This window comes from Cryptomeria japonica, chromosome 2, assembly GCF_030272615.1.
Source record: "Cryptomeria japonica chromosome 2, Sugi_1.0, whole genome shotgun sequence".
NCBI classification, from domain to species: Eukaryota; Viridiplantae; Streptophyta; class Pinopsida; order Cupressales; family Cupressaceae; genus Cryptomeria; species Cryptomeria japonica.
In genome coordinates, this window is record NC_081406.1 from 371242066 (window position 1) to 371254061 (window position 11996).

At 34.6% G+C, this 11996-nt stretch overlaps 1 protein-coding gene across 1 annotated transcript; it reads left to right on the forward strand.

Annotated features, from left to right (window-relative positions):
* The first annotated feature begins 9784 nt into the window (after positions 1-9784).
* Positions 9785-10788, forward strand: LOC131057633 (protein MNN4-like). Its single transcript, XM_057991784.2, has 2 exons — positions 9785-10138; positions 10255-10788. Exons 1-2 carry the CDS (start codon positions 9797-9799, stop codon positions 10642-10644), a joined length of 732 nt encoding a protein of 243 aa, XP_057847767.1. The 5' UTR covers positions 9785-9796; the 3' UTR covers positions 10645-10788.
* Positions 10789-11996: the final 1208 nt, after the last annotated feature.

Below are 11996 nucleotides of genomic sequence, written 5' to 3' on the forward strand. Positions count from 1 at the left end.
GACTACCTTTGAGTACCTCAGAGGTAAATTAGGGGTCAGACCCCTACACAAGAAAAACTAGGATGCAAGAGATGCATCAATCAAGTATTCTTATTGAAAAAATTTCACTATGGATTGATGAAATGATGGCTACTCCGTAGGGGGGAGTAGCTTAGATGAGATTTGCAGAGATGTTCAAGACAACAACAACACATTTGATGACCGATGATGCATATGCACCCTTGGCATTGTTGTCAAAGGGGGGGGGGGATAAGATATTTGATTGGGGAGAAGAAATATATTATCCTAAGGAGGAGAAGATGTGTAACGGAAAGGGGGAGAAGAAATGAAGATTTAGTTCCAGGTGGAGAAGAGAAGAACCGACAAAAGAGTGAAGTGTAACAAAGAAGTTCTAAAACTGAGCAACATGATTTTAGTTGAATATGGTGGTGTTTATGTTGGTGTTGTCATCAATGCCAAAGGGGGAGAATGCTGGCATGATTGGCATAATTGATGCAGATGAAGAGTGATGACTAAACCGGTAAAGGACTGTTTGTGATGAAATTGTGATGAAGAGATTGAGATTGCATGGTTGGATGAATTTGATCAGTTATTTGTGTTGTCATTGATGGCAACTGATGTTTACTATGTTGTATTTTGGCATCTTAGTCTTTTTGGTCTACCGGAAAGAGCTTACTGGTAAAGAAACAGGAAACGGGGAGTTAGGACCTTAACCGGTAAATGAGGAAATGTTTTGATTAGATCTGGCTCGATGAGTGATGATTGAAGTGTTGCAGATTGGAATGTGAGTTTGTATCATTGTAATATGTATTTGAACGGAACTGCATCATGTTTTGGTTACCGGAAGTCATGTTTATGATTTCTGTTGTATTTTTGCTAGGTTTTAAGAAGGGTTTAAGGACCAGTAAATAACTCTCTTAATCGATAATGATTTTTGGTTTGGCGGTGATCTACATAAAGTTCAAATGTTGGAGGTGACGTGACTAGAACCGTGCGAAGTGTTTGAATGATGTTTTGGCACATTTAAAAAGCGAATTTCTTGGGAATGTGTGAAGTGCTTAGTGGAGCATTCTAAGGATTTGACTTTTTATCAGATCGAGATGCAATGATAATTCAACTGTTGTAATTGATTGTAATGATCCATATGATGGTCAATGATGATTTGTAATGAGTTGTAAAAGATCTGTGATGATCTATGTTGTAAGTCTTAGGGTTTTGTAATCGACTAAGTTGTGAAGGTTACTTCGGTCGGTACAATTGATGTTTGTTGTGTTGGTGGTTTTGAGAAGATTGTGAAGCCGAACCAGAGTGTGAGAGATGTGCCAGAGTGTAGCGGATTTGGAGTAGAATTGGATTTTATCAAGCAAGCAGTTAAGTGTTATACCCAGATCATTCACTATTGTTCCCTAACAGTTGTAGTAGTCAAAATCCCTTTACTGGGTAGGTTCTAATAGGCCTTACATTGTAAATCCCTTAATCGGGTATCTCAACATCTGAGTGTTAAATCCTCTTGTGAGGTTGATCCTAACAAGTCAAAGCTCCTAACAGGGCTCATCATCTAAATCCCTTAACCATGTAGTTCAACATCTGAGTGTTAAATCCTCTTGCGAGGTTGATCCTAATAGGTCAAACCTCCTAATAGGGCTCATCATCTAAATCCCTTAATCGAGTGACTCCTAATAGGGTTTGTTCCTAACAGGGCATCTTTGTAAGCTTCTAACCGAGCTAGGATCCTACCAGGGTGCATTCTGAAAGAGTGCACAATTTTTGTGGGTACCAATTCCCACCGTGGTTTTTCCCTATTTGGGTTTCCATGTGAAAACATGGTGTTCATGTGGTGATTTTTTTTGATGTATTGATTTGATTTACTTTTAATTTATGCATGTTGATGAACGCTTGATGAGTAATTTTGTTAAATGAGTTTAACAGTTGGTTATCAGTGATTACTGGTAATGGTAAAGAGTTTATTATTGGTTTATGATTGATTGATGAAGTTTAATAAGTTCAATTTTTAAGTTTGAAATTGTTGTTAATACTGATTCACCCCCCCTCACACTATTAACTAGATCCTCTAAGATTAACAAATTGCCGATACTAATTTGGCTGTCATGTTTTCAGATGAATCTGATGCCCATGTCCATCAATGACTGTCAGCTCTTCACAATCTCTGTCAGCTCCATCAATGGCGTACCTTATTTGGCAGCTTTTCGTAGTTAGTACATTGCAGGCAACCATAAATACTTTATATGAAAAAAATGAGATGGGTGGAATTTTTTTATTAGTGTTGCTTTCCAAACCAATTATATACTATACCACTGCTACTATTTTTCTTTTGCATGGAAGCATATACTTAAAAAACATAATTGCAAAGAAATAAAATTTTATAGTTTTTAATTATATATTCTCGCTAATTTATAAATTAATTAATTAAATGTTATAATAAGCATATAAGTAATGTAAATGTCAATAAAATCAAGTAAATAAATATTAGAAAATTAAATGAGAAAATATTTGAATACGCATTTATATAATTTAAATTTATTTTCAAAATAACATAATATTTTTTTTATTATTCTATTTTTTATTACAAATTTTAAAATATAAATATAATGTATTATATTATTAATATATAACACAATAAATTATATATAAATAATTATACATTATTATATAATATTACATATACATAAATTATATTATTATTATATTCTATAATATTTAATAAAAAATATTAATTATAATACAAATAGTAAATGATCTGGAATATACAAATTATAATACAAATTAATTTATATACAATATAATTATATATGCACAGATTATATATATAATTATTAAATACAATTTTTTTTTTTATAATTAATATTTAAGATATTTTTATATAGTACAATTTACTTATATATAATATAATTATATTTAAAATTATGTACAATATTTGATATAATATATTGCTTTGTTATTATATAATATAAGATCTACTTTTTAAATTAATATTAAAGTTATATATTATTTAATGTTATATTTTATACTAGAAATTGTTAAATAGAATATATAATATATTTGTTATATAGTTTTATCTCTAGATCTCTCCCTCTCTTTATGTCTCTTTGCATCCCTCTCCTCTCCTCTATCTTTCCCCTACATCTCTATCTTCTCTATTTCTCTCCCTACATCTCCCTCCCTCTCTATTGATTTATATCTCTCTACATCTCTATCTTCGTCTCCATATACCTCTCCCTCCCCATCTCTATCTCTATATCTCTCAAACATACACTCTTGTCCCCCTCCTCTCTCTCTCTCTCTCTCTCTCTCTCTCTCTCTCTCTCTCTCTCTCTCTCTCTCTCTCTCTCTCTCTCTCTCTCTCTCTCTCTCTCTCTCTCTCTCAATTGTCTCCATGACCTCCCTTATCTCTCACTCTTTCCCCTTCACCTCTATCTTCTCATCTCTCCCTATCCCTCTATCTATATATCATTATATGTCTTTCTCTCTTATTTAATCCATCTCTCCCTCTACCTCTCATACTCTCTTAAAGTTACGTATATATGTCTGTCTATATATATCACTTCATATATCTTCATCTTTCTATCTCTCCATCTACCCCTCGTTCTCTCCTTATTTCTATCTCTATTTTTTCCTCTCCCTATCGCACTCCCCTTCCATCTCCCCCTCTCTATACATTTATTTCTCTCTCACTCCCTATATCTTTCCCAAGTCATATCTATCCATATCTCTCCTTTCTATCCCTATCTCTCCCACTTTCTATCCATATTTCTTCCTCTCCCACTCTCCCTATCAATAGGTCTCTCTCTCTCTCTCTCTCTCTCTCTCTCTCTCTCTCTCTCTCTCTCTCTCTCTCTCTCTCTCTCTCTCTCTCTCTCTCTCTCTCTCTCTCTCTCTCTCTCTCTCTCTCTCTCTCCCTCTCTCTCTCTATTTATTATTATCTATATATCTCTCTCTCTCACTCATACAAAAACACTCCTTATTTCTCCCTCACTGTCTCTATCTCACTCTATCTCCCCTTTCCACTTCTCTCTATTACTTGTCTCTATCACCTTTATCTCTCATTAATGTGTCCTCTATATCTATCTCCTCGTCTCTCCCCCCTCTCTATCTATAACTTATTATCTCTACATCTCTCTCACTTTATATCTTTATCTGTCTATTACTCTCTTTATCTCCCCCTTACTCTCCTCCCTATCTCTTTATATCCATATCTCTCTGCCTCTATTTCCCTACCTCTTCCTCTATCTCATTACCTCTCTCTTATTCACTCTATCTCTCCTACCCTCCCTATCCTTCTCCATGTCTATATATCTCCTTCTATCCATATCACTCCCCTCCATATCTATCTATTATGTTATTTTTCCCTCTCCCTTCCCTCCCTCTCCTTCTCTTTTTTTCCTTCTCTACCTCTATCTCCTTACATCTCTCCCCTAGTCATTTTATCTCTCCCACTTTATATACTAGGCCATCTTTCTCTCTCTCCCCTATTCTTGATCTCCCTCCTCTACATATCTTCCCCCCTTTCCCTTTGTCTTTCTCCCTCCACCCGATCTCTACTCTCCCCATCTCACTCCCTCGCTCTCTTTGTATCCCTTATATATATCTAGATTTCTACCTCTCTCTCTCTCTCTCTCTCTCTCTCTCTCTCTCTCTCTCTCTCTCTCTTCCCATATATCTCTCTCTTTCTCTTCCCATATATATCTATATCACCCTCTTTCTCTCTACCTCTCTCTATCTCCCTCTATTTCTCTCAATCTCTATTTCTCTATCTCCACTTCTTTATGTCGGTATGCCTCTCTATCCATCTAATCATCTCTCTCTTTCTCTCACCCTCTATATCTCCTTATATATCTATATATCTCCAACCCTACCTCACTATTTATATATCTCTCTATCTCTTCCTCTTCCTCTATATATTGGTATATCTCTCCCTCTCCCCTATTATTTCTCTGCCTCCTCTACATATCACTCTTTCTTTATCTTCCCCCCTCTTTAACTCACCCATCTCTCCTTCCCTCCCTTCCTCCATATCTCTTTTTTATATCCCTATCTCTTCTTCTCTCTCCCTTTCACTCCTCATATATCTTTTTATATCTCTATTTCCCCATTAGTCTACCTAGCCATCTATATTACTCTCTCTATCTCTTCCCCTCCCCCCCCCCCTGCCCCACACACACACATTCACCTCCCTCTTCCTATATATCTCTCTATCTCTTTCTCTCTATCTCTCCCTCTCTATCTCCGTGTATATATATATATATCTATATATATATATATATATATATATATATATATATATATATATATATATATATATATATATATATATACCTCTTTGCAGCTATTTTTGTCCCTCTTCCTCTCTCCTTATATCTTCATTTCTACATCTATGTTTATCTCTCCCTCTATCTCTAAACTATCTCTAAACATGTTTCCCTCTCTCTATCCATACATCTCTCTCCTTGTATCTCCATCTCCCTCCTTTTAAATTTTTTCCATAATATAATTCCCTAAGCTTTCACACAAGACATCAATTAAACCATTGAACACACAATTTTTTTGCATTGCACGTGACATTCACATAGTGCATTACACACAAGGTATCAAGATAAGCACAATGACACACAAGATGACATCACCAATGCATCAAGTGTGGAGGCACAAATCGAAAGACTTCACTAATCATGTGAAAGGTAATTGTTAAATTTGTTGCACAAACAACATCATTTTCTAAATTGTCTATTGATTGAGCTCATGCGTTGCAAATGTATGCAACCAATAGACCAAAAATTAATCCTAATCGACCTTCCACACCTCTTCGTCATACCCATTGCACACCAAGGTGCAATTGCTAGCGTAAACCATTTGTTCAATCCTATAGAGTTTGTAATTATATGGAAAATGTTTGATATAACTCTATTTGATAAATCTATGTTGTTTTGTAAAGTGTTAAAAAAAATGATTTTGATTGTGATTATATTGTACATACTACAGATCTTAATATATGAATCTTCCTACTACAAATCCTAATACATGAATCTTCCTATTCTTTATTTCAAAGATTTGATGTTAGTGACAAATAAATGATTTCTATATGATAAATTATTATATTATTCAACTTAAAAAAAACAAAAACATTTTGTGATATGTTACTTTGGTCACTATTCTTCTTTATCATTTCAAATCAACTATGCTCACTAATTGTTTTAGTAGGTGTTTACAACATGATGGTTTCTAATTTTTTAAAGTTGAATGCCATTGTGAGGTAGGTAGGCAATTTTAGATTGAAAGCTACTCATTATTAGTAGCACTTGCGTCAAATGGAGGTGCAATGGTTACACCAATAGTAAAATATGCATTAAGTGATATATCGGAGGGTATGAATTGAAGAATATGAGAAATGAATATAATAGCGTCCTGATAGTAGTATCATAGTGTTCTAGTAGTAGTATCTTGTGAGGATGATTGAGTTTATATGACCTTGAGATATTTACAACGTTGACATGTTCTTTGCTACGATGTAGTAGTGCATTTCAATCAAAAGAAGGGAAGTGAATTGCCTCGAGTTATTTGCAACTTTGATTCACTAGGTATTTTGTGCCAATGATTTATTCTAACTTCATGTTCTTAGCTCTTTGTATAATATATTACATTAAAAAAGAAATAAACGATTTACAATTTATAGTATTTGACACATCAAGTGAGAGATTAGTTTGTTAATTAGGGAGCTGTCATCACCACATTAAATTCACTTTCTTCTGCAAACATTCTTTGTTCAAGGAATTATTCACAACTTACGTCATGTCTCATGTAAAATGAAACAAAAAGATCAAAATAATGTTTTCAGATTTGATTTTTTTGTATAAGGAAATTGATTATATAAGTATATTTGATTATAAATTTATAATATATATTCTTTATAATTTTTTATTTTTATTTTATTAATAAAGGGCAATAGCTGGAATATATTTAAAATATAGTATAATATTACATTAGAAGTCTATAAAACATTAAAAGATGAAAAGCATACCATAAGAAAATTAGGAAAAAATGCCTAACTAGAGCAAGACACCAGAGCCCAACGAGTAAAATGAGACCATTTCTACATACAAAACAAAGTTAAAAGTTTCAAACGAGAGACCAAAGAGAACAAAAGACTCTCAAAGCATATTCTTTTTTTTTTTATCAGTAATATTTTGTATTTTATTGAATAAAACTAAATAGTACATCTTCATCTGGATTATATCCCTCAAACCACCCAAAAAGTCACCCATAAAAGACTCCAAACGACCCATAAAAAAAGTATCCATAAACCCGTAGTCTGCACAAACCCTACCCCACATCTACAAGTATGAGAATGTCATATACATAGTGCCAGACAAAAAACTGGCATAAACTATTCAAACTATTCTAACTGAAAGTTCAGATTTTCAAAACAAGAATTTAACAGAAAAAAGAAATGGCATGAAGAGGTACCCTTCCCTGCAGCATGTTTATCACTCTTTCTTCACCGCCTTTGCATTCGATGAGCTCGCAGCTTCCCTAGCCCTGTTCACTTCACCAGTCGGTTTGTTAGCCTGTGATATATTTTGCTTGGCCATTTCTGTAGTTAGGTGCCTGGTTATCGGTCACATCCTTTATTCCTCCTCCACCACCCCAGCTTCCTCCTTCGCCTGCCTGATAATCTCCTCCAATTCCATGATTTGAATGTACATTATCAGGCCCTCCCAACCTCTCCTCGCATCATCCTGAAATCTTTCTTTTACTTCTTCTCGATGTCTTAGAAAAGGAATTCATGCCTGCCTTTAAGCTCAACGTGCTCCTCCGGAATGCCTTCCCAAACATTAAAGCCGCATCCCGGGACCGCCCACTCCAACAAAGACTCCATATTGAGCAAATAAACTCTTGGCACTATCATCATCATCACTTTTCTCACCTCCACACGAGAATAAGCAAATTCGAGTCCCCACACCATAATTAAGGCGTAGATAACCACCCTTGTTCTTTATCTATGCTCGATAACAACCACCTCCTCACCAAGAACTAGTTGAACAACCCTCAAGAACAGGGGGTCCTTCGGAACGAACATGTTTTACAGCCATTTTGCAGGAACCAGACCCCAAAAAGCAAGCATAAGCTTAGTTGTTATGAGTATGAAATTGGCTTCCATATCGCTCTCCCCACAAAATCGCCTAACTCTACACAAAGACCACTATTACCACCACCAAAATCGCTCGACTGCCACAATGAACGAACGCAAATTCTCATTCTAATAATAAATGAAGCTCTCCCAACTCCCACTGTCAATGCAAAGGATTTTGGCATTAATTGCTTGTAATACTCAGCCAGCCTAGGCACACGAACAAAGAGAAAAGAAATACATTTCACACATTTCAAGTATGACAAGGTACTGTAGTTAGCAAATTATCTTAACTCCATGGAATGGTACTATCATTTCCATCCGACCACCTCACCTCTCCCTTAGCTAAATCACATGCCACATTGAACAATCCGTCAGCATTGACATTTCCACTTCTCCTTACATGAGAGATGCAAAAATCTTGAAAAGATTTTAATATTTAGCAGATTAATGTGATAAACTTATTTAATCTCCAACTCAGGGTTACTCCTTTCATGATTGCGTTAACCACAACTTGCAAATCTCCCCTAAATGGACTTTCAAAACCTTCATGTTTACTGCCAAATCAGTTGCTAACAAAACCGCTTGCACCTCTGCCTCATTATTTATTCCATCTTGCAGTCTTTTTGCTCCTTTAAAAAGAACCTTCCCTTCATCATCGCAAGCTACACATCCCGCTCCAAAAGTACCGGGTTACCCCTAGAAGCCCTGTCATAGTTGATCTTAACCCATCCTTGTTCGGGTTTTAACCAAATTTCCTCCTTGTTTCCAAAGTTCTTACAAACAGGATTAACCCATGAATAGATCTCAGAACATTATCTTTATTTATATATTCTATATAAATTATATCTTCTATATGATTTAAATAATTTAAAATTTTTTTTATTACGACTATGATTTCATAAAAGAGGTTAAAAGAAAAGTCATTATTAAAATACATTATTTTAACCTTTACAATAATATTAACTAAATCTTATTCCTTTTAAAATTAATTTTCATCTTTATTATTATTTAAAATTAAAATTTATTTTAACTAATATAATAAAAAAATCATTTCAAATTAAAATACTAAGATTTTACCTATTCTAATCCCCTTCTCCTTTGTTTTTACTCACCCACATGTGCGAATAAGAACGACAGGAAAATAAATGGTGAAATAAGATTAACCACTTTGCCTCTAAATCATTGAATATTCATTTAAAGCGGCCTACAAATAACATTTTGGCAAAATTTTGCAGCTTAAGAAAATAACAAGATATTCCGACAGTTGTATCGGAAATTCGCGAGATTCGCTTCAAAACCTATCGGCAAACTTTTATTTGATTTGAAATTTTTGACCTCGGCGAATTTTATCCGACTTCGGTGGGCAAAGGCTTGTGAGGTACCTAGGTAATTAATTTTAGATTGAAAGAAAGCTACTCATTTTAATTATATTTCCGTCATAAATCTGCTGATCTTGAAACCTCATTACCGTGACATTTCCATTAAAAAGAGCATCGGGTTTTACAAAATGAGCGTGTCGTCTGTAACACGCCATAATACCCGATATAAATCCCTGACCAAAAAAAGCTGAGTTTCCCTAGAAACGCGCCTTCTGTGTTTTTTCTTTGCTTTAGTAAGAAAAGCCTCTCCATACGGCGTTCTTTTTACAGCATGGCGGCTTCTTCAGAGAAAACCGCGCCATCAAATAATAGGCAGGGCGGAGGGAACAATGAAATTGTTGAGGTTTTTTCAATACCCATTTCAACGAAGAAGCGCAAGAGAGGAGAAGAGTCGAAAAATGAGAGGCATACAAGTAGCAAAGGCAAGGAGAAACAAGAAAAACCTACACCTGCCTCCGCTGCAAAGAAAGTCAGATTCCAGGAGGAGGTAACAACTGAGACCAAAGAAATTGATGAAAGGGAAAACAGCATTTTGAAGAGGAGAAAAGAGAGCAGTCTGGTGGAGAATGATAAAAAAAAAGATGAAGGGAAAGAAAAACACTCAAGTGTTGAGGTAACGATTTCGAAAAACTCTTGTTTATTATCATTTTAATATATATATGTTTTTTGTTTATAGTGGCATTAAAATTTGAATTTGATGGTGGTTTTCAAATCCAAATTTCAAACCAGGTGCTGGATCACATTCACACCAAGAATATGATTGAGGGGTGTGTGAAATCTATGATAAGTGAAGCAAAACAAGAATTTGGGAAAGAGATCAAGAGTATTATGGATGCCTTTCAAAATAAGGCGAGACAAGGAAATGAGAAGCGCAAAGGGTCAGCCTCTTACAAGCACAGGGCTGATATGTTTGATAGTTTACCATGTTCTCATTACATAAGAAGCGATATGTTGGAAGCCCCACTGAGTGATTTTGAAATTGAAGAACTAAACGAGAAGTGGCGGCAGGTGCAAGAAACTGAGTTGAAAGCTAGGATTGGACGAGTTGCGTTAATGAATGAAGAACTGCAAATGAGGATGGCGCGAATTCGTAAGGAGTCGAATGATAAACGTTGTTAGGGTTTTTGTTCTTAGACTAGACGCTTTGCATGTGAAGATTTTATGTTGGCAGTGAGTTAACTGCTGTTCAAACTTTAGACCTTGTTTTATTGCATTTTGTTATTTTGTTCCATCTTTAGCAGCAACTCTAATTTCAGCTAAAGTGTATAGGCTTGGAAATTTCCAGTTTTTGGCAGTTTGACTGATGCAAGATAAGATGCACGTACCGCTCTTAGCCATCTTCATCTAAAGAAAATGCATGGGTATAAGACTTGAATGATATCTCATTTCTATTTTAAGCTACTGCAATATATTTCTAAAGGCAGTTGTAGTTTTTTTTTCTTTCAATCAGTACAAAGAAAAGAAATAGTTGTAGATTTGAAAGTTAAATACTCTGTATTCTCACCATTTGCATTTTCAGCAGTATGTGTTTGTAGATTAGAATAGTCAGAGATTATTGTTTTTTGCCATTTGTATTTTGATTGTCGAGTAGTGAGTACTAAGCATTTCAATTGTGTGAATACCAAATATTGTAGCCCGTTTTGCTTTTTATTCTTTTACAAGGAAGATATATATTTTATTGGTGACTATAGAGTGTAGGTCTTACGATCGCTGGGATAATTTGGCACTGTTATAGATCAGCTGGTTAAAGAGATTCAAAGAGTACTTTTACACAATGTACTTTAGTCAATAATTTTCTGATAATGCTTAAATTGCTGTTTTGAAAGGAGTACTTTTACACAATCTACTTTAATTTATAGATGCCAACTATTCGAGCACAATTTCTTTATGTTGAGATTAAAGGGTGTTTCAAAACAATGTTATTTTCTGATCCATGAATGTTGCAAGGTTGCTATCTCAATATTTCAAGTGGAATTTGGTAGATTGAAGAAGTTTTTTTTATAGTTCCAGGCTGAATGATCCCTTCACAATTAACTCTTGAAGTATGTGTTTGTAGATTAGAATAGTCAGAGATTATTGTTTTTCACCATTTGCATTTCAGCAGGATGTTGCATTTTGATTGCTGAGTACTAAGCATTTCAATTTTGTGAATACCAAATATTGTTGAATACCAAAACAGGTTACAATTGTGTGAATACCATTTTCATCTAGAATTGTTTGCCAATATAAGCAATGCAGTAAAATATTGGCATTCTAGATTAGGTAAATTGTACTCAGAATTGTCTATTATAATACCAAATTTATTGGAACAATTGTTATTTATAATCAGCTCTTACCTTCAAGGTTGAGCATTCCAATTGTGTGAATACCAAATATTGTTGAAATTTAGTCCCAAGAAATTTAATTTGCTTGGATGAGCCTAATGCTAAAAATATTATGAAGAAAGAAATGATTGGTGAGTAGTTCATCTA

Bases quoted from the DNA above. Each gene is read 5' to 3' on its own strand.
- LOC131057633 (XM_057991784.2), top strand. From the start codon at position 9,797: ATGGCGGCTTCTTCAGAGAAAACCGCGCCATCAAATAATAGGCAGGGC. The intron at 10,139-10,254 runs GTAACGATTTCG...ATTTCAAACCAG, and splicing joins AAAAACACTCAAGTGTTGAG to GTGCTGGATCACATTCACAC.